This window comes from Epargyreus clarus, unplaced genomic scaffold, assembly GCF_041222505.1.
Source record: "Epargyreus clarus isolate Ecla_fem2 unplaced genomic scaffold, WU_Ecla_fem_2.2 ptg000019l, whole genome shotgun sequence".
Lineage (NCBI taxonomy): Eukaryota > Metazoa > Arthropoda > Insecta > Lepidoptera > Hesperiidae > Epargyreus > Epargyreus clarus.
The window spans coordinates 2,381,173-2,405,795 of record NW_027332227.1 but is presented as its reverse complement, the minus strand read 5'-3'; the positions used below and the strand labels follow the sequence as shown (position 1 = coordinate 2,405,795).

Sequence of the window (24,623 nt, the reverse complement as noted above, 5' to 3'; positions counted from 1 at the left end):
AAGGACGTAAAAATTACTATCCGAGACATGTCAGATGATTTCAAACCAGATAGGGCCTGATATGTAAAGTTAAACGACTTCGATCCAATAAAAATTGGTTGTGACTTAATGCGTCAGTGCGGAAGACCGCACCTTAAGTATATTTTAGATATAAGTTAAGATCTAAACAATTAGCGGGGCTTCGCACTTTTCATTGTTTGTTATGTGATCGGATACAACACATTGCTCAAATGCACAATTCGAACTGTAACATCTCCCAATATAGTTAACCTTGATATTTGTTGTACAAATAATATTTTAACTAAAACAAATAAATTTGAAGTGAAACCACACAGTAATTTCAATGCTATGCAACCAAAACCGCGGTAAACGGTACCGCATCTGTATGTTCTAAAGCGTCAGACGTATGTCGACTGGTTTATGCAATAATTCTGTATTCAATTAATTAATTGTTTTCGCTGCCACTGTGAATAACAGAGATATCTGTTATGTCCGTGATTAATAATCAATCTATTTAACTGTAGTCTACCGAAGGTCAAAATTTGACCATTTCTTGTAATAATTGTAGTAATTATTTGTAATTTGCTGTAATTCTTGTAGTGTTGTTAATTTTTTGTAGAGAAAACTTTGTAAATTAATTATCAGTAATGTTTTAAAAATAATTATTAGTATCGGGTACTAATTTCAATAATTTAACAACGCGTTTAGCAGTATTTTTCTAATAAGTCTGGGACTCATTGCCTTAAGGATTAGATTCCACATACTACGGATATCTACGACAGTATAAAAAACTTATTTTTTTCGAATGTTTATAGGATGTGGATAACATATCGTGTATAACATAGTAATGTACTTTCTATTTGCAGTAAAATTATTCTGTTCATTGTTATCTGATATATTTTATCAGACAAACAAAATGCCACAATACAAATTTATGACACTAGTTTTTACAACAGTGATTGTTAGAGTGAAAATAAATTATATATTGACAGCGTTCATGTTTTAATAGTACGGGTTGGTTTATGCATGAATGCAGTAGTAATTATTCCATTAGATGGCTATCGCTGATTAATGTTGGACTGAAGATAAATAGTAAATTGCTCGCAAATGTTTGGAATTGTCAGATATGGTCTAGATTATGCAATAACTACGCAGCATAACAATATGTCCTGTAATATGTCCAAATATGAAAATTTACTCCTCATTGGAGATGTAGCAGTAATTACCAACCGTTTTTAACAGGAACTATGATATTTCTAGATTTCTTTCCCTTGTAGACATTTCTTGGCAATTGTAAACTAAAAAAAAATGTTACATAAAGATAGATCTAGCTTAAATGTTTGTATTTTTTTAATTTTGGGTAATGTATTGTTGTTTTTTTTTTAATTTGGGCATGTATTTCAGTACCCAAACCAACAATTTAGAGTTTAGACATTTTGATTTTATGAGCTTAATCAATTTACCTTATCGTGTATTAAAATCAAATTTTATCGAAGTTACGTTTACTACGAAACTTAACATAATAAAAACGTTATTTTCAGGAAAAAATGGTGCCGATGTGTTCTGTGTCGCGCCAATATATCAGTTCGGCGGCCACGCAAAAAATCTTTTGTAATTTTTTGATAAAATATTTAAAATTGAGCAAAAATTTAAAAAACACGCGTAGCCCGTCGTTGATCAGTTTCAGTGAAGTATTGTTACGAGCAATACATGTCATTAAAAACGAGAGATGTTTTATTTATATGTTTTTACCGTAATTTATTGTTACATATTTTTTATTATAAAAGTGACAAACTGATGGTAAGTGGTTACTGCCGCCCTATAACTGTTACATCCTGTAATACACCCCAGATTAGATTAGATTCCTACCTGAGGTTGGGCGTAGATACGCTGCTGAGGATACCCGTGAGGACTAATGTGTAACCACACCCTTTGTGCTTGAGACAAGTTCTTTAAAAACAAACAAAAATCAAACAACAATCAAACACAAATCAAATGATTACGGCAATGTTTTACAAAATTACTGATCACTTCAGTTTCTAAGTTATATTCAGTTCAGTATAACACGATAGTTATTTGGAAACATGCCATAAAATTAAAGTTAGTTCCAGCTTTAGATAAGGTCATAAAGACTTATTTGATTCATAATGAAGACACTTTCCTTTCAGGGTTTTTTAGTTTTAATTTAAAAGAAACGGCGTCGGACTTTCTTCAATATTGTATTCTAAGCGTTTCTTCTAACTTTGTGAAAGTATTAAGAGGTCGTATTTACTGTTAAAATATTTTCCTGTCATCATTTATTTTCCAGGTCGTTGAAGAAAATTAATTTGATTTTATAATAGCCTGTTCACCCGGTCGAACCTCCCCTGTCTTTCCCAGCCTGGACAGCTTTTCATGATTCCCTGGGGAAAGTCCCCCGTCATTTATTACTATGATTTAATTTCGCTGAAATAATAATTTATGATATCTACCTGTACTTTCACTTTAACAAATTACATGTCATAAGTTGAGATGTTATTAAATTCTTATGGTTGGATTTGTCATGTACGTATATAATACCTTACACCTTTTGACTTTTGATATTTTAGCTAGGAACATGCAATGAAAAAATATTGACTTTCTGTAATAGTAAATGTAACACAATAATGTGGATGCGAAAACTGCGGAACTCGGGAGGCGAGTGCGGATGCCGGATTGTGGACACAAGTGCGGTACTCATGGAAGTCCGCGCGAATAATCGCGCAGAAGTGCACGTGTGTGCACCATGCATCGCAATCAAACAATAATGGTTGCCTTTTTGGGGAACTAGGTTTCAAATTCAAATGACCCTTTAATTATTATGATTGACATAGAGTAAGAGCAATATAACAAATGACGAAAAGTAATTTAATCCAATCAGTTAATGTTAAGCGTCGCTATATCGATCATATGTAACATATCCCGAATATACAATCACAGAAAGAATGTAACATGAAGTGTTACACAATTTTAACTAATCAATCGTGGTCTACTTACACAGTTAGCACAGTTAACAAGAAATTAAAATCAGAAAGGCGTACAATATCACGGCGGCTGGGATCTGCGGAGCTCGGGAGGCGAGTGCGGATGCCGGGTTGCGGACACAAGTGCGGTACTCGTGGAAGTCCGCGCGAGTGATCGCGCAGAAGTGCACGTGTGTGCACGCCGCATCGCAGTCCGACACGTCGGTCACGTGACGCACTCGGAGCGCTGTCACGTATCTGGGTGAAGAGAATGTTTTATAAATGTTAGAGAAATAAACATATTTAGTCGAAACCACGGTTGTTTTATACTTCATAGTATTTATATGTATTGAGTATACTCTTTATTTAAGTAGATGTGCTTTACGATTACGTATTACTTATATTGACTTATTACTTAAAACTTCTTTTAATAGTTTAATAATATGTATTCGCGTAGTAATTTTTGTCCACATTATAAATGATCACTTTAGTTTTAATGCCTTCTTAAAAATACAAGTGTCTTGAGAACAATAAAGAAAAGAACAATTATTTTTGCCCTAATATATAATATTATGTGAATCATAATACTTATAATAAAAAGGTTAATTAAGTTAATGATAATATTATGTATAAATTGCTTGAGGTCCCAAGGAAAATATTCATGTTTGAAGCTGAACACTTGTGGAGGTCAAACATAATTGACTATTTTGTAAAATAAACTGTGTCTAGAGCAAATGTTTCATTATAAGTGTTATTTTAATTAGGGACAGAGCTCTTAATTGTTATTATAGGATGAAAATTGGCTTGAAAAGGTCGGGACAATTAAAATACTTTTTATATTTTCATTGCTAAAGTTAGTAAAGCTCCATCTACTCGTGTTTTCATCAATTATTTGTTTGAAATAAATTGTAGTCATAAATATCTTATAACATATTTATCCATATTCTATCTTACGTTTAAAGTGATTAAAAAGAAAAAATATAGAAAATTATTTTGATTTAAACCTTTTAATTTCCGGACCAAATGAGTTGAGTCGAGTTCTATAAGAAATAATTCTTACTCTGCATACCTCCATAAGGCCATATTTTAGATAAGAAATTTGTAGAAAAATATCACCTTACTAAATACAGTCGCAATTACATGAATTATTTTGGATCTCAAAACAATAAACTTACTTGGTAAGTGTAGTTCGATCGTGGAAGTTCCTTATTTTCTTAGCGAGACTGTCGAGAGAAGTCGCGCTGACTTCCCTCAGCCCGTAATACTGCGTGAGGTTGTATTCTACCGCCCAGTGGACCTCTCCTCTCGTGTTTGTTACGTCTAAGTAATACTGAGTGTAGTCCAACACCTGGTTAGGAATAAGGGATTTAAATAATAATATAATTTGGTATTTTTTTATATATTTACTCAGCAATCACTCTTAAAGAGCGAAAAGACCAGCGGTACGATCTTCACAGATCGTAATTGTGAAAACTAAGCATTTGTTGAGTACACTCACGGGTGACTTTTAAGCGTAATGTTGTGTTTAAGATAATTTATCGATAGTTACTATAAAGTGACAGTGGTTAAATTATATATAAAACTCTATGGGGTATTTAAAAACTTCTGACACGGGCTGACCATTAACTTGTATCATCCATTAGTTATGTATTATTCTATTAATATGTAATAGAAGTACTCGTAATACGTGTGTGTTTTTAAAGTCCTATTTTAGGACACATCAATTTTGTTGATAGCATAATTTGTACGAATGATCTGCCGTAATTTCACTGCAAATTTATCGTAAAATAAGTTGTAAATGCTACATAATTATTGTAAAACAAATCAACTTCAAAAAATCATAAATTAACACAAGTGATATCAATACACAAATTAAATTATTTTTACCATCGCATCCACTTTTCACTTCAATTTGCATAATAAGCCCTAAGAACATCTCGAGACATCGAATTCATTAGGTACATGAAGAGGGTGAGGCCAAATTGGATGTCGACTCCCCGTATTTATTAACAAAGCAAAATGTTCGAAGCTTTTGTCTATGCATTGCCCTTCCTCCCCGACTTATTGGAGTTTATTTCCCGGAAATGTTTTTCCCATTTCAATTTTGCAATGTGTATTATGTTGTAATATATTTTCAGTTGAATATAATTTGTTTAACGTCTTAAATTATAATGGTTATCTTTACAAAATCGGAAATATTTGTAGAATGTTAACCGTCTGTGTTTTATATACCAGTAAGCACAGAAATCTCGTTAACTACTGAATTATATATTACAATCTTTTAGAATAGTAAACAGTCATTAAATCACGACACTTTTATATATTTGACAAAAAAATATAAAAAGTTACAATTTCATCTAGATTACCAAAACAAATTTCTTCAAATTTCAGAAACGTTCGTAATTCTCTTAAACATCCAATCATATTTAAATCGTTTAACCTTAAGGTATATGTTTAGGTCATATGCAAACTTACCTTGCCAGTGTTAGAGTCAAACTTATACAGCCTAAGTCCTGGGTTTGACATGCTGCCAGCCCCTCGGGGAGTGACTGATGGACCGAGCAGAGCCCAAGATACCGGCCGACCTGGAACAAAGTTACGACTCAGCAACGTCTAACTGTTTGCTTCACAGTGACCGGGTAAGCGATAAATGATAGATAAGTGCACCAAAAATACACTCGTTTTTATGCGACACTTTTGTATTTTGTTATGTATAAAAAAAAATATTGTTAGAAAGTTAGCAGAACCCTTGCTGAGTTGGTGTAAATCGTACCTAGCGAATAGAACTTCTTCGGTTGTAGTAAATGGATTTTCTTCACAATCCTTTTCAGCCCATTCAGGTGTACCCCAAGGCTCACACCTTGGCCCTATTTTGTTCAACATCTTTATTAATGATATTGGAAACTGTTTTCTTCACTCCGAATACTATTTATTTGCTGATGACCTCAAATTATTTAGAGCGGTCGATTGTTCAAAGGATGCTGTGTTGTTACAGGAGGACTTAAACCGTCTTGTATCATGGTGTTTTGAGAATGATATAAATTTAAATGTTTCGAAATGTTTCTCGATTAAATATACTCGTAAAAGGACGCTTGCAAATAATTACAAATACAAGATAAACAATGATATATTGGTGGAGGTGAATCAAATCACCGACTTAGGAGTATTGCTTGATAGCAAATTAAGGTTAAATAACCATATTGATTTAATATGTTCCAAAGCTTTCAAGAAGTTAGGTTTTATTTTACGGAACTGTAAGGATTTTAAATCTCCTAGAACTAAAATAACATTATTCAATTCCTTTGTACGTAGCGGGTTAGAATACTGCAGTGTTGCTTGGAACCCATCATATAAAATTTATATCAAAAGGATAGAAAGTCTCCAAAAGCGTTTTCTATGGCATTTAATTTATTCACTTAATTTGGCTAAAACATTTAAATCATATGAAGATAGACTTACCTTTTTTAAGATGCAGTCGTTGGCGGATCGAAGGCGTATGCTAGACATTGTGTTCCTTTTAAAACTGGTGAATGGGTTTCTAGATGTATCTGAGTTACTTTCATGTTTAAATTTCTCAATACCTCAAAGACTACCAAGAACTACTAGACTAAATACTTTTAGTTATTCGACAAGTAAATCTAATTTAGGCCAAAACGCTCCTCTAAACAGATTGATAAAAGAATATAATGATGTTGCTAAAACTACTCAAATAGATCTTTTCTCAGATAGCATTGCCAAGCTTAAAAGGAAACTGTGTGAAGTGTAATTATATAATTCACCTGTCATATTGTTTAACGTATACATATATATTTTTTATTTTTTACATGACATTTTAAATTTCACTTACCTTTGTACTGTATATTTAAACTGTATTACACCATGCATTTTTTTATTATTAATTAATTCAATTCAATCTAATTGCAATATTTTTAAAATTCTTGATTCTTCTTGATTATTTTTGAAATGACAATTTATTCAATAACATCTTTTATTATTATTTTTCTTCACAATATTATGTTTGTTATGTAATTTAATAATATTTGTATTTTTAATTCATAGCTTTTATATAATTGACATTTGTTAATTTGCATGTTGTCGTCGCCTATAATTGTCCTGGCACTTAGATTTATACCTACTTGAGTTTGTTTTATATTTAATGTATAAGTGTACAGTATGTTGGCGATTCTATTAATAAATAAATAAATAAATATATGAAATAGTCGTAAAAACTGCTGAAAAACGACACCAGATGTCGTATCGTTCATTTAAATTACCCGTAAATAGGTTATTTTATTATAACGTGCTTGCTATATACATATAGGAACTCCCACTCAAGGTACAATACAAATACAGGTCCATGCACACTCATCACTCCTTGACACATGTACTAGGCTTCCATGTCGAGGCTGCAATGTTATAAAATAATACAAAAAGATAAGAAGACAAACATTTAGTCCTATCTACAATCGTTTCTCGCTAATCGCTCGAGGTCAAACAACAACTTTATTTAGGCTTCACAACACACACGAAGTTCAGAAGCTACCGCAGCTTTCAAAACTTTTCTGAGTGGAATTCAGAATCTTTTAAAGTTCCCCGCCGACTTCGTAAAGCAACAATACGAGAATTTCGCAGCACATATCCCCAGACATTTCTTTTGAGAAAGTTTTAAAAGACTTCGAACGGATTTTAAAATGTATTGTGTGGGTGGTTCGATTAATCTCTCAGCAATTCGGTTAAGGTTAAATCAGTATTTCACATCAAATCGCTTGCAAGCAAAGGAATATAAATGTCGATTAATTCTAACAATATTTCGTTACACACCACTGTCTCCCTTGAAAGAAGGTAGATTTCTCCGTGGTATCACCCCAGCGGCACCACAGCCACACTACACTTACGCGCTCCTGTGTTGGTGTGAATGGTATGATAAGGTAGAGACCCTTTATGAACCATTACGATCTGTCCCTTACTGACCTTCTTTTTTCTTTTTTTTTTGGTCTAGTGATACCCAAAGATAAGCTGTAATTGCATCAAGTCGGATTCTATATCTTGTTTTTTTTTCTTTTTTTTTTGTTGACGAGGGGGAAACCTTCAAAAGGTGACTTCATAACCCGACGCCGTGGGAGCGACGACGGGTTATGTGGGACTTTTACCGCACTAAACCCCCCCCCTCCCCCCTCCCTCGGTGACCGTCCTCAGCGCTGCGTAGAGGACTCCGGGATCTCCAAAGGAACGCAACCGGAGTCCTCTTGGCGCGTGGCCCCGTCTGGCTCCGCCCAGATGATTATGAAGTTCACCACTCCGTGTGGAGCGTACGACGGTATGAGGTCACACATACCATCGTTCTTCCCGGGGTCGCTTACGACAGGCAGAGGATACCGTAGCCCTCTTCTGATCCCGGAACTACAGGGACAGTCCCTTACTGACCTAAAATAGCACTTTAATACTTTCACTGCATAATGGAATAAATGGAATGCATCCTCTCTTATTTATTCATCTAGTGTGACTCTCTTAAGACGGAGAATAGTTTCACAATATAAAAACTATTGGTAAGCAAAGTAGCAAAAATATATGACAGAAACATAGTATCTTAGCTTACCTTCACTATAAACAAGTCTGAAGGTATCAGCGTGTCGGTGACCGTAGAACTGTCCAGCTATGACGTCACTGAACGCTCGGATCACGTGTAGTAACCTGGTATTGGCTGTGGGAGTGAGTTCGCCTCCGCCCGCCGCTGATGAGCTACCCGCGTTGTGCCGCTCATCAACGCCTGGGCCAGCGTGGGCTACTAAGTATACCTGTGTAAAAAACAATGGGATTTTCGAAACGTTGTTTTTATGGTTTTCTTAAAGCGGGTACCTACTTTATTTTTACGAGCAATATCTTCGTTTACGTGGTGGAATGTCGTATTAAGTTTGGATGTAGACACGTCAAAGTTATTTCTGTAGTTATGGTTAGGCAGACAAGAATATTAAAAATGTTCTTAAAACTTAGTTTTTATACTACTTTGTTTGCACAACTGCTTTTAACCAGCGTTCCAAAAGAAAGAGGTTAATTCGCTTTTTATTCTGTAAATTTTTTGGTGATGCAAAAATAAAATTCAAAATCTTTATAAGGGTGAACGGGATCATATTACATTTACTACAAGACAAGTAATAAAAAAAAGTAAATGTGAAGATAAACAACTTACCATTTCATTTTTCCTCCTGGCTTTGCTAAGCACATGTTCCAGCCACTCCCATTGTGACCTTCCTCGATGAGGTCCGTCAGTCTTCGCCGCGCCGCCCGCCCACAGCACGCTGTTCAGTACCACTATCCGAAGCTTGCTGCGAGATTGCTCAATTGTGTAGTATCCTCCTGTAGAAATCATTTCGATTTTAGATTACTGTATATTATAAAGGTAGACGTCACCGTCATTTGATTACAGGAACACCATGCCGACAGTACTTTCGTTGAAGTGTATGTTTCGTTAAAGTATGCATTTTTTTATATTTTAAGGATAGAAAAATTCGTTCTATTGCAGCAGTATTATCACTATCAAAATTATTTTTGAGATTATCAGACCATTTTGGTCTAAAGGGTATTTTTTGTTGAAAAAAGATATCGGAAAGAAGAAAACAAAAGATAAAGATATTTTGTATTTAACTATATTTTAGTATTAAAACATAAGAAATGTAAATGTATAGTAAGCCTATTGAATATACGTATTACTTTTAAACAATATTTAAACCTGAATGTAGAAAATTTGCATCCAAATTGCTACGGTGAGTTCCCAGAACCGAAACAATGTTGCCAGGAACTGTGAATGCCAGAATAATTATGGGAAAATTGCTATCTGGTATATTTCAATCGTGAAACCATACTTCATAAATTCCCTGAAATACCTCAAAATAAAATACAATATCCATTAAATCATTGAATCGCAGCATCGACTACCCTGTCACTAATTCCTTATTTTTTTGTCATATGTGAGTAGCGGACGGGCATGCAGACCACTGGATGGTAAATGGTTATTTCCGCACATCGTAATCCACCCCAGATAAGATTAGTTTCCTACCTGAAGTTGGCCACAGATGCATCGCTACCCCTGAGGATTAAGGTAGAATATCGTATACCACAACTGTCAAACCAGAGCCATTCTGTAGCATTAATCGCTGCTGATATTAGGCAGACATATGTGTGACGATGGTGCCACCGGTGTCGAAGCACAAAGAGCCACCTTATAAACCACCACCTTATATCCACCTTAAAATATTCACTTTATTGATCAGTAACTTACCAGTTTCAAAAGTCTGCAATGCCTCAGTGGGCAGCCACTGCATCCACATGTCCACCAGCCGTCTTGACGGAGGTGGGTCATTGTGGCCCAGCGCTGGGAACACAAACTGGCTACTGAACGTCCGGCTCAAAACATCTGTGACGTTTCTCACTGCCTCCAGTTTGGTTTCTTCGCTTTCGTGCTCCATGGATGACGACAAGATGTCCCTGTAGGAAATGTATTCTTATTGTTTTTTTATCAACCCTTCAGTATCCTACTTATTTGTCGTGGATGTCCTTTCAGAATGAGAAGAATTTATTGGTATCGTGTTGGCCAAATGCAGATACTAGATATCAGAAAATTTTGGGGATCTAAAAGATCTCTCCGGAATGCAGGCTTCTTCACGATATTTATCATTAACACAAATAAGAAATCAAATAACAAATGCTCCTGCAACTTAAGCCCTAAAACCACACTGAATTCAAATAATACGTTAAACAGGCGTTACTTTCGTTTCAGTAGAGTCTACCTTTGTTAATTACTGTGCCTTTAGCAGCTCGATGATATATCCACCATCATTCAATCATCATCATCTATGAAAGTTAGCAACGATTAGAGTCGCTGTTAAGCCGTACGTTCGGAAGACCAATATATTTCAAACAGTTTCAAACTGCCCGATGAAATTCACAAAAGTTGGGAAGGCCAATTTTATGCTAATTTGTGAGAATTAATTGCTTTAAACTTATTTTAGGAAAAGGGACTTGAAGAACAAGTTATAGATAGAAGAAATTTTGACTTTACCAAACAGATCCATTTTTCTTACAATTGTTTTTGGAGTCCAAGGGATTATTTTTTTATATCAAAAATGTTATCTAACATACTTAAAACGTACCGCGTGTAAAAGAGTGCTATACATTTGTGTTTTAACGACTTTTACAACTTCACACTCGAGTGCAACAATGTTAAGCCTTCTGGGTTTCTTTACAATTTTATGGTGTTTAACTCCTGTTTTATTTGAATTATATCTATTCTTCAGGCCCAGGTCGTCAATGATAGTGATCATAAGAGATGTGTTATCTGAATCTTCTAAAATACAACGAGTTTGATAAATTATCGCATCGCTATTTGGTAGAGCAAAGCTAGTCAAACAAAAATAAAAACCCTAAGATAGCCCTGACTGCGTATTGATATAATTGTTAATACAATTGATGCAGTTTCTTGAATACATTTCAAGTTTATTGTCTCTGAGACGTACCTATATACCATACCACATTTAGCATTAAGTCCGCATTTTGCACCACACTATTTTTAACATGGTCAATAAAGAGTAAATAAATAAATACTTCAGCAATAATTTTTCTTAGCATTTTTGTTTGCAAAGGCATAATGTTCTTCATAAACTTACCCAGTCCAAAGCACAAATTCGAGGGTGTCAGGATGCCGCTCAGCCATGAAGGCGGCGGCGCTTTGTATCAGAGACCAGGAGCTGTCACACGTGTGATCCCGGTGCCGTCCAGCGCGGTGACCGTGCTCTGTGTCCCCCCGGTTATATTTACACCCTGGGTACAGGAAGTTTCTTATTCGACAATAACACCATTTAAAATGTATGCCTATTGAGGCACGTAAAAAATATGTTCAAATCTCATTTCATCTCAATTTTACGTGATTTTGGCCTTTGTGATAATATGTCATTTTATTACGTCAAGGATACAAAGTGAACAAACGGATGTGTATATAAACTCGGGAATCGTACCCACTTTTATTTTAAATGTTATAAATCTTTGAATATATCAATTTCAAAAACAATCTCTTACAAAATGTGTAATTACGTAGAAAACAAACTTGCCAAAACAACAAAATCAATAAGAAGCATATATATTTAAAACCTGGTATGCATCACTAATTAAGCAAAGCCACTTATTGGTTCAATATGCGGAAAGACTGCTGTTTATTTTACCCTAGATAAATTAAAACACAATACTACACACAAACGCCTCGGAATCCACTCTCCAACATACAAGCAATTCCCCAGAAAATAAAACCAACCAGTAATCTTTATCTCCGATTTCACAACTTCTCGCATTCTGAGGATTTATGCTCACATACTTTCACAACACAAAGACCATTCTGCTGGGTTTTAAAAATTAAAAACAAAATGTTACGCCATAACACCGTATAACGAGCGTACCTCTATGGATCTCCCGGGAACTGTGGAACGGGTCATAATGAAGATCTGTGATGTGCCAAAAGTACCCTGGAAAGAAAATTTGAATTTAGTACAAACAAGGTCCGTTTGCTCCGCTAATTCTCGATTGTGCAATCAGCGTGCCCCAAAACGGCAAAAAGACTGAAATATAAATAAATTGACTGATTAATTCGAAAGAAAAATTGAAACAGAAATAAATATAAAAGAAAAAGATTTTGTAACTAACATTTACATTTAAATAATGGTAAGGAATATAAGAAAATACCAGGAATACTTGATTTACAAATATATTTGCCGTCAGCAGATTTTGCGCTGCATAGGATTTCCAAGAAAAACTAATGGTTTTATCTAAAATCGTTGTCCGTCAGACAGCACCTTAACAGTCTACTTATTCTTCAATTGTAGCAACACATTTGGTATCTTTGTGTATGTGTTGTAGGCTCTACATAAATATAGCACCGTAGGATCAGTAATGACCATAACCACTTAAAAACAGTTGATATAAATCTAGTCATTTACTACTTTCCAAGGCATTCTAGCTTAGGGGTAGCGGCACATCTGTTGCTGACCTCAAGTAGGGATCTAATCTTATCTGGGGTTAATTACAAACGTTTACGGGCGGCAGTAAACTCTTACCATCAGGTGGAATGCATGCTCGTCTGTTACTCCTATATTATAAAAACATCACACCCAATATTCCCGTTCACTGTGACCAGTGATATATAGCGTGGGATTATACGCATTTATGTGGCTTTGCGTGGCTGGGTTCGTACGTCAACTCCCGACGAACGACTTATCTCAAGATTAATATATCGTTCGTAAGTAAGTTTGATATTGATATGCTGAAGGTGCGCCAATAAATGTTGTCGATATTACGTAATGTTAGTTTCTAATTCAATTATAAAATGACATGACATGACAAATCATATTATCAAATGGTATTTATTTAACATTTCTGCCATACTATTCAGGAACTAGGAATTATCGCTTGAAAACATAATATTAGTGGGTTGAAGAAGCGCTACAAGAAACTCGTTAATAAGGTAAGTATGTATGTGATCCAAAATCGCACTTGTATATTATTCTTTAACAGCAGTGGTAGCCTAGTAGTTAAGATACTCGGCCTCTCACTCGGAGGGTCCGTGGTTCAAGTCCCAGACACGCATCTCATTCTTTATTTAATTCATAATAAAAATCTATTATCACTTGCTTCAAAGTGAAGAGAAAAGTTCACAATGGTGTGTGAAGTCTATTAATTCGAACTTGCCCGGGTGGACTGTGGACTAAACCTTTCTCACTTTGAGACGAGACCCACGACCAGCAGTGGAAAAGCAATGGGTTAGTGACGTCGAAATCATATTATTGAAAATTGGGCCTCCAGATAGTTGTCGATTTTCAGACCAATAGGCTATTACTGTTTGATACTAGACCGATTAATAGTAGTCCTAACTGATTCATAGTAAAACGGCTTTACTCACCAATTTTAGCGTCAGTCAGGTTAAGCCAGAGTAGGCTAGTGATGTACACGACGAGATTGCGCAGATTCATGTTACGATGTTACATGGTGACGGTCGAGTGTAGTCGAGCGCGGGCCCTGTGGCGTGGTCATCGTACGCTGCTCATCTGGGGACAATGGGACAATGTTACGTACATATGTAGGTACTGGGGTAATGTTTACAACATACTTAAATAACTGTACAAAACGGTTAAACGGTTAATAGCAGTGTTCAGCGATGCTGTATGCTGGTTTGAAGGGCAAACATTCGAAATGTCACAACTTACGCCCATTGTTGATTATCAATCTATCCAATGCTCTGCCTTTCAAAGATTGATACGAGATACTAGAAACTTGGTAGGCAAAATTTGGATAGATTGTGTAGTAATAACGGGCGTTAGTTCGTACGAGCAGCAACGCATCTGTGTTCGACCTAAAGTAGGACCCTAATTTTATCTGGGTTTAATTATAGTTATCCTTGGGTGGCAGTAGCCACTTATTATCTGTAAATTGCTTGCTCGTTGGATACTTATTTGTTATAAAGAGACAATTGATTATTACAAGATATCCTTTAAACAAGGGTATGGTTAAAGTGTAGATACAGAAAGCAAACGGTGATCTTAAGTACTACTATTATTTCAACATCTTAAATACTGCACCCCCATAGTATGAGCCATACCATTAAATCGTCGTATACATGTATTCCTAAGTAATGGCATCTAAAACCTAATTAGGTAACCAACAGGTTCCGAACAAGACGCAAACTATTCGACAAGTAACTCGAGGAGATCAAATCCGACGCGATCCTGTGTAATTGAGGGAACTATTTACAAAGCGGGGCGTCGGGAAGCTCCCATTCGCTGAAATCGACCTGTAAACACAAGTCTGTCGCGTTCTGTGATTAGATTTGGAGGACTTCTAAGGAAATCTGTATTGAAATCACACGTATTAGACTTAAGTAAAGTTCAATATGTACTAATCATTTTGTGTTGAAATTTCTTAGAATCAAAAAACGACGTCATTGATTGATTGATGATTGATTTGACGACCCGCGTGGCGGAACGGTCATACCAGTCTGACGAGCAAAGGGTCTTGGGTTGGATCCCCCGCCAGACAGGTTTAGGAACAAAAATCTAAATGATGAATTCTGTTTTTGAGTCTGGGTGTTTGTGTACGTGTGTGTCCATGGCACCAACGATACAGGGTTTCCTTGTGTGGGGCTGTAAGTGTAGAAAACGTTTGTTAAGCGTTCATTTGTTTGATCAGACAATAAATTTGCTATCCCCTTCTCGGCGAAAAAAAGTTCTTCATAAATTTGCTTCTCCGTAATATACATGTTTTCTACGAAAAAACGTATTTTGCCGCCCGTCAATACATGCCGCCCGGGGTGGTCGCCTCCGCCCCCGGCACGCTACGCCTTTATAATTGACACATTTTCAAAAACGAAAGCAAAGGTACAGTCGAAATCAAATATGGAGGTGACATTAGATTTTTAACTGTACGAGTGACAAAGTCTATATTTCTTTGTCAAATTCATCAGTTTGGTTTTTTGTTTTATAATAATTTTATACAGATACATTTGAAGAAACCTTAATATTTAAGTACATTTAAAAAACTTTATATACATAGCATTTAAAATAAACATTAAAAATCTCTAGTAACAAGAACACGACATACAAACGAGTAACAATATTGATATAACTTAATTCCCAATTTATATTCTTGATTCAGTTAATCAACCTTATCTACCTCATAAATTTTCGTCTCACGCTGGCATGTTTAACTTGAACAACACACGCCAAATTAAACTGTCTTCCACACACACAACGCACGTTAATAGTCGTGAAATTAATTAATCATGTGGCATCGACCCCGAGGTGTGAGCCACACAGACAGCGATTTATTATAGCCATGCTCGGATTATCTATGTGTATGTGCATTTAATTTTCTTGCGAAATGAGCGACGAAAATAGCTACAGTTGAAATGGGTTCTTAGGATTAACTTTTGAATTTATATTTGTTTCTTATTGCTATTTTGCGACCATTGCTTTAATTTTTTCTTTTTCTCTGTCCATAGCCAGGCGAAACAGTTGTTCGACAGAGGTAATGCTTGTCCACTCCCTGATGTTTCCCAGCCACGACTTTTTCCAGCGTCCAACGCGCCTCTTCCCTTCCTTGCCCATCATAATGAGCTACAACTCATCAGATTATACCTGTCGTGCCTAAGCACATGGCCTAGGTATTCGATCATATGCTTCTTGATGGTGTTTTAATTGAATATTATTTAATTTGCCCAAAAAGGTAATTTGCGTTCAATTTTAGAATTCGAAAAGTTAATACTTATCTCTGTTTAACATTATAATTGAAGTATATCCAATTGATTAACGTTTCTTGAGATAAAACGTTCTTTATAGGCATTTAAAATGTAGGTATATACCAAAAATGTTTTAAAATACAGAATTTTCTATAACATACGGTTAGAGTTTAGAATTCCAGTTTTTCTTGAAATTACTTATTTTGTTGGTGGTAATGCGGTGCAGTTTTTACTTTATTATTTGCCGACATAAATTTAAAATATGCAACTTTAATTCCAAATACAGAAATATCATTCCAGCTTAAGCTGCAAGTATATTTACAGAAATGGTATACTTTTTATTACGACAAATGTAACAAAAATTTGGGACATCAGTTTACAAAAAAACCAAGAAGATTTTGAAAAATGATAAACTTTTTCTACACTCATAGCATTACATTTTTTTTGTGTCGTGAGTGCCATAGTTACACACAATGGTCATACAAACACCTAGAACAGACATATAAATTCATCGTGTAGTTAAGCCAGGGATCGAACCCGGAACCTATTGCGTCAGGCCGTATAACTGCCGCCACATAGCTCATCATATGCCCAATAGTATCTTTATAAAAACCAAGACGAAACCAGAAACATTTATAAGACAAGAATCTCACTCGAGTCACACGTAAACATAAACACGACGTACACTCGAGGCCCTCGAAACGGTCAGTGTGACGGACAAATGGGCACTTGACACGAGCTAGCTGAACCACTATACCCTGATTGGCATAATTTTGGAGACATAGCGATTACTGGTAACAAAATAAAACGTTAATCGGTAGGTATTAGCCCAAGTGTAACATGTTTTCACGTTCATATTTCAAAGGTGTTCAATTAAATATTACTTTATTTTAACGACCCAGAAAAACAGCGATGAAAATTGTTATTTCCCTGTAATGTTCTCGAAAGTAATATGTGAAGTATTTGCCAACAGGCACTTTGCCTATGTCCACTACATAACCTTAAACCTTCCTTCTTCTTATGTCTCCTTCTTCTTATATCTTATAACATGAGTGAAGTGGTAAACATTTAATTTGCGCAATATATTAGCGCCCACAGAGATATTTTAATGAAAGGCTAACAATGATTATTGATGACAGAAATAGAAAATATTACGATAATGATGATAAAGACTCTTATGATTAAGAGTACGAAAACAAATACTGGATCAAGAGTAGAGTCTATATTGTGATGACTAATTTTAAAGTATTATGAAACGGAAGTAATTTATTAGTATTAAGCCCGTTATACCATCTATTAAATTTTCACCTACTAAAGATCAAGATTAGACAATGTCTTGTTAAAAGAAACAGACAAATGTCAATCTGTGATGGGCAAAAATTAAGATAGATTAATAATTAATGACGTGTGATAGTGTCTAGCATATTTGTTTCCGCTATCGCTTAAGATTTAGACCACTCAAGACTTACTCCACTCAACTAGCGATCGTTGTTCTGAGAGATCGACATACAGTGTTGTTGGCAATGTTTGAGTGAAAATGAGGTTTTTTGTTGACTGTACTCGTCATTGTTTGTGAGAACAGATGCCTTATTTGTTTGAGTGGCTTCGAGTGAGGGCTTTTGAGAGATGCTTTTTCGGGTGCTTGATCCGAAAGGTCGAAGGGGTAATGATTGATCGAAAAAGGGTACGCATGTTTTTGCCTTTTCCGTGTTTTGTGATAAAAACCATTACTAAATAATATATTTGTAGGGTAATGAATTAGTAATGAAAGTAATGGTTCGAAGCAATCCATGTAGCTTATAGGACATGAAATGAAAAATGCTTTGATTGCGTGCAACGGCGGCGTGAAATTTTTCGAAGTTATCTGTCGATGGACGTGAAATGATAAGTGTTTTTACATGATAAAAGCGCTGTGATTAAAACTTGAATGGGTTTACACTTTTACGGCCTTATCTGGAGTTTTTATAAAATTGCTAATATTCAAAATCGTTTTTTATTTTTTTTTATTTTACGCTTATTCCACGTCTTTTTATACCAGCAGCCTTTGGACCAATTACACCCAAAAAACTTACAATGCTCTTAGAGTTCAATATAATAATGGTTTTAGGATGCTGATGGGACTACCAAGGTACTGTAGTGCATCAGGGATGTTTGCAGAAGCTCATGTAAACTGTTTTTACACCATAATGAGAAAAAGATGCAGCTCCCTGATGTACCGTGTCCGGGATAGCACCAACAGCATCCTGAAGATGATAAGCAATAGAGTAGACTGTAGATTTATTTCCCATTGCAGTTTCCTACATATAAAATTGTAATGTACCTAAAAAAAAATAATTGTAATTAAATAAATAAGTCTTTGTTACTTTAAGTAAACAATTACATTATTACATTATGAAGAAAGTTATATTGACCGCTCCACTATGTCAAGCGTCAAATTTCAGGTACATATGAAATACGAGTATTGCCAGAGATTATATTGCCACAGATATTGCCAATACGACAAAAGTTTACCAATACGACTTATGTAAATTACATAGTTATTATGATGTCTTTAGGCAGCAGGCAGCAATACTACTACCTATTTTATTAGAACAGCATGATTGTTTATTTAAATTTAGTAAAAATACTTGTTCCGCCTCATTCTACTTTATGTTTTTGATTCTTAATAACACAGAAAGTCGTCGGATAACCCAAACATGTTATTTTCCCGATAATAACGAGTTTAACAAGAAAAGTTGATAGATTCCATAACAACTCCTTTACCGTATATCCGCGAATTCTCACGGCGATCTAGTTAAAACTTTTGATGTAAGTAAGTGAGGTAAATTTGGATGTTGGCTTTCGTTGTATTACGGAATTTTCTAACATGTTACACTTACTCGTTTATTATAACGCTACGTAACAGTACCCTTAGTATGAGTTTTTACGTTTTTACAAAAATGACTGTTTTGGTTCTTGTTTACGTTATTTTCCACACATTTACAATCAGCGCTCCTAGCGGATTGTATCAGAACTGATTGGAAATGTATAGGAACTACGTAAAGAAATACAAAAACAGTCATTTTTGTAAAAACGTAAAAACTCATACTAATGGTACAGGTCTTAAGAGTTCGTTTTTTATGTTAGAATAAAATACGGAACTTAAGTGTTTGGCTGGCTTCCAGACGTATTCTTTTCTTTAGTTACGGCGTGGGAGTATTTACGAATGTGAGAAAATCGGGTAATGTGGAATTCCTACTTATTCTACTTGACTGCATAACGCTTATCAGTAAGGTAAGTTACAATACTGCAAAAGTACTCCAGTATCTTTCATAGTCCAAGGGAACGTAGTCTGCATAGCCCAAGGGAAAGTAGTTTCCAGATTTCAAGTAGACTAAATCGAGACCATTACAAATTAACTATTACACGAAAAATAGAAGGTCATTTATAGGCAGAGTCCGCGCCAAACTGCTAGTCTGCTCTGAAGTTATTGCGAGCAGTGTAGTCATACAATTTGCAATGGCGCGATTCATTTTTATATTCAGAGCGGACTAGCAGTTTTACGCGCACTATACTAATGATAAGTTAATTAAAATATTATAAATTGAGTGGGGTATGTAATAAGATTTTTTATGAAATCGAAGTAGGAAAGGAGCACCTGGATCAATGATAACGTACTGCTGCCTACAGACTCGTGTTAACGACCAATAATATATACTACGTTCGACTACGATGCTATTTGAAGGTAGAACCCTTTGCGGTTCGACTCCGGCGGCACCACCGCCACACCTATTTCTGCCTCATAGCAGCAGTGTTAAGCGCTGCTGTGTTCAGGTTTGAGGGTGTGTTAAAGGAGACATACTTTTCTGAAGCGTTCCAGCTTAGTCCTCGGTGAAGCGGCGCATCTGTTTCCGACCTCAGGTAGGAATATCTAACCCTATCTGGGGTTGATTACAGATGTCCATGGGTGGCAGTACCCACTGACCATCAGGTGGTCTGCATATTCGTCTGCTACTTCTATATCATAAAAAAAGACTATCGATACTCCTAAAAACTAATGTGTGCCTTGCTACATTAATTAATTTCAGATCCTACGTCTAATTGTTAAAATGTTAGAAACATATAGGCTAATAATATGGTTAGCCTAGATCATTAATTTATAAGCCGAATTCTCAGAATCAATCGCGTGATAGGTCGAATGAAGCCGACATTAATTGGTAAATTATAGGCTTCTTTTTTAGAGAAAATAAATTCAATTTACAGGTCGTTATTATTAATACCAATTACAGATTTTCGTCGTCGTATTTTAAAATTATTTCATTATGAAAATTGGCACACACCGAGTTTGGCCGGCACGGTTGGAATTAAGTACATAAAAATGTATTAATAATCTTATCTTATAAAAGAAATGTACTAATAAATAATGCTTATAATATAATAGATGCAAATAAGTTAAAGTTAAAAAACTTATTATTGAAATAATATGATAGTAGTCAGATTATTTATTTACTTTATTTTTTTTATTTTTGTTTTCTTCTATTTTTTGTTTTGGTATATAGTATTTATATGTATAATATAAGAGGGTACAAAACATGTGTATACAAACTGAGCATATACTTTGCCAACAAACTGTATGTACACTGTACAGTTTGGCAAGCTATAATTAAATGTATTTTATGTGTACTAATTTTGGAATTAAATAAAAAAAAAGATTTCAGTTCACCTGAAGATAAGTGGCTTTTATCGCCAATGGACGTCTGTAATCAACATTTCATAAAATATCTCTTTTACCTAAATATGGCCAGTCGCCACTGATTCGTTGTTACCTTTGACGAATAAGTTGGAATGACTCGAGTAAATATGTCTCCTTTACAACATCTTTCAAACAAAATTATTAGATACTAGCAGACCCGGCAAATTTTGTACCGCCTCAAAATTTATTTATCAAATATATTTCATATAAAATATAGCCTATGTTACTCGTAGATAATGTAGCTTTCGAATGGCGAAATAATTTTTAAAATCGGTACAGTATTTTTTGAGGCTATTCATTACAACCAAACAAACAAACAAAGTTTTCCTCTTTATTATAATATTAGTATAGATAAATAAGTGTGGTAGTGAAGCCTTTGTCGTACAACCGTAAAGGATGTTACCACTTTAATTACGCTGTCCCTAATACCTTATCAATCTGTGACCTTATCATTGTTTGTAAAATTGTAACGTTATTATTGTATTAAGAACCTCGTCAGGAAATTATTTGAAAACCAACTTTTTATAAGCTGTTTTTATATAACTTTCCAAAATAAATTCACAGAAAAATAATTAAACGCAAATGACACGCAACAAAACTGGCAGAGTAACGTTCTTTACAAAGATCGGAAAATAACTACCCAGTAGACGATCCACAGTGCCCTTTTATACGTCCACTTTTAGTTAATACCCGCATTTGAAAAAGTTTCTTACTCCTACCATCACTCCTAACAATTGATAAAAGGAATTAAGAAAGTAAACCTACATACATGCAAGTTATAATCAAAGTTTAAATCGATCCGTTCCATTTCGTAAGCAACCCATTTGTCTGACAAGACCATCAATACGTAACCGGGATCCGCAGTGAGCGTGATAGGTCAGCTGACAGGCTCTGAATGTGTAACTAACATTGCTACGGCCCGATGTGATGTGTAGCTTGCTTTATATTGTTCTATTCAATACTTGGATTAACTGAATTTTACTGCAATAGTAGGTAACATTAGAAACTGTCTGGCAGTCAAACCGTAGCTACGAAAAACTAGAAACAATCGTTTTAAGGGTATCGTACGATAAAACAAAAAACAGAATCCGAATCAGAATAAAACAAAATGCAGAATTGTAGGATCGCTTATGCGTCTGTCCGTCTATCTGTCACAGTAAATTTGATATCATATATATTCCCGTAAGCCAACAACGAAAGAAAGAAAAGAAAGACGACTTTAAAGAGACATATTTAAAAAAGTTCTCCAAGGTACATAACGAAGACTTCGACGAACTGTTCAAATTACACGTGCAGTTACCTTCTTATTCCTATTTAATAGGACTCGTAATCTAAAACTTAGAGCCCATTACAAGTCATAGAGGTCCTTAAAAACTATTTTTAGTTCATAATCTAACCCGAAACTACCAAATATAACCCTATGTTACCAAGTTCTCAATAGAAACTATAACACTAAACAACTAGTAGGAGCGGGTCGGGTTACACCCATTGTTACCGCGGTCTTTTGTTAAGCAACTTGCTATTTCGGGAGTTTATAATGAGCTTCATGCAACTGCCAGCTCTGAAGTCATTTTAAGCTGAAACTAGAGAACAGTAACAGGAAACTGGGTGCACCTCGCTAGTTTTCAGTCGTTATGGTATACGATTTTTTAGGCAGGCCTTTTCGTGATTTGAAAGTTGAGGCATGCATTTTAGTGTTCGGTATTATGGTGTCATACAATTAGATTGTAGGTAGTAAATTCCTTTATAATTTAAACGTAAAGGTATTACCGCCATGCTCTTTCTGTTTTAGGGCAGGTACATAATGTAGCGCAATTTCGTTATGTCAAGTAGATAAACTGACAAATGCTTAAAATAAAAGAGATAATGATATACTCGCTTTTAGAAGATAGTTCCTTAAATTTAATAAAATATAAAGATATAGGAATGTGATTTGAGAAAAATAACAAAATAGTTAATTTAATTTAATTTTTTTAATGAAAAACAACCTACCAATATGTTCCTATGATACTTAACTTTCTTAAAGTTATTTGTAAAATTAAATTTTCAGTTTAACGCCTCAAGTAGTCAAGCAGCACTTTGGAAAAAAAAATCTACACATAAGTTTTCGTCCAGCGAGCCAGATCCAAACCACAACTTAATACGAAAGTGGTAGAATCCTTTGTGGTTCGACTCCGGCGGCACCACCGCCATGCCACACCTATTTCTGCCTAATAACAGCGGTACTCGGCGCTGCTATGTTCCGGTTTGAAGGGTGTGGCAAGGGAGACAGACTTTTCCGAGGTTTTCCAGCTTAATCCTCAGGGGTAGCGGCGCATCTGTGGCCGGCCTCAGGTAGGAATATCTAATACTATCTGGGGTTGCTTACAGATGTCCATGGGCAGCAGTAGCCACTTACCATCAGGTGTACTGCATGCTACTCTTATATTATAAAATAATAATAATAATAATCGAATGAGCCATATACATAGAGACTACGAATCTCCTTCAGAAAAAGTCCTCGTTACTCTAGCATGAGATAAATATTTACCCCGAAGTATAAGCTTCTAACACGCCGTAACTATAAATACGTCGCACAAATTTAATCCTCAGGATATGTAATCTACGCGCTAAGCTCCACACAGCTCGTCACTACTCTGCATCACTCGGTCCTCGCAGATGCGGCCTTGCATTATAAATCACGGACAACCACGCACCTGCGGCACTGGACTTAGGCTTTGTGCTGAGAGGAGGCGTATAGCGGAGCGGGTAATATGCAAAACTAATTTGTATGTTACGTTATGTAAGACGGCTCACGTGGTGGAAGAGTCGCTAAAGAGGTATGTTAAGGATTCCTGCATTGATTAATACTAGACCCCTAAGTAATGATTTCAGTAACAGGTTTGAACTACAAATAAAAAAATAAAAATAGCTTGAAAATAATTGGATGTCGTACCATACCAGACCATATAGACCATACCAGAAACCGCTATTATTCGACTTTTTTTGCTTCATATATTAAACCGTTATAGGTACGAGTACATAGTTAAAATTTTCGCAATGCATTTACTTCAATGGCTATTACAATATCAAATACTGAACATTTTAAAAATAGTGATAATTTTGGTGGTAAATTTTAATGTGCGAGTTCGACTTGCATTTGGCCAATTATTATATTATCCGCTACCCGCTTCATCCATTAGTAGATCCGCTTCCCGCCCCGCTCGCACTGTGAACTTACACTAAGTAAACATGGATTTTAAGACTCACTTTGCTTTTAGGCACGCTTTAGAAAAAGTTTACATAATTTATAATCCAAAATTTTAACCATGAATCATTGTTGGCGTTACATAAACTTTTGATGTTGACACATAACATAATGTTGGTAATTGTGGGTTCATTGTCTTAATTTACTGGACCCCACGATATTTGTAAAAATTAGCTTAATGGAATTATGTAAAATATACCAATTAATATTTAAATAGCAAAATAAAATATTGAAACATGCTAGAACTTTAAGGTTCAACAACAAAGGTACCACTGATAAAACAAAAACATAAAAATATAAAAACAGTTAAGCGCTGATGTGTAAATGCTGGGTAACCCAACCTCAGGAAATATTTGAAACGTATTTAAGATTGATTATACAGACTAATGAACA

General features: G+C 35.3%; 1 protein-coding gene across 2 annotated transcripts in view; it reads right to left on the bottom strand.

The window, feature by feature from the left end:
* Positions 1-839: 839 nt before the first annotated feature.
* The window catches only part of LOC140750440 (cyclic GMP-AMP phosphodiesterase SMPDL3A), a 63,967-nt gene continuing 40,183 nt past the window's right edge, over positions 840-24,623 (bottom strand). For both annotated transcript variants that reach the window (XM_073083956.1, XM_073083955.1), the window contains exons 2-10: positions 13,921-14,065; positions 12,425-12,490; positions 11,642-11,795; positions 10,258-10,463; positions 9,169-9,335; positions 8,578-8,776; positions 5,457-5,566; positions 4,157-4,329; positions 840-3,239 (exon numbers count right to left, since the gene is read on the bottom strand). In XM_073083956.1, the coding sequence (XP_072940057.1) occupies positions 3,029-3,239; positions 4,157-4,329; positions 5,457-5,566; positions 8,578-8,776; positions 9,169-9,335; positions 10,258-10,463; positions 11,642-11,795; positions 12,425-12,490; positions 13,921-13,990 (1,356 nt within the window). In that variant the 5' untranslated portion in view covers positions 13,991-14,065 and the 3' untranslated portion in view covers positions 840-3,028. The remainder of the gene's footprint in view (positions 3,240-4,156; positions 4,330-5,456; positions 5,567-8,577; positions 8,777-9,168; positions 9,336-10,257; positions 10,464-11,641; positions 11,796-12,424; positions 12,491-13,920; positions 14,066-24,623) is intronic.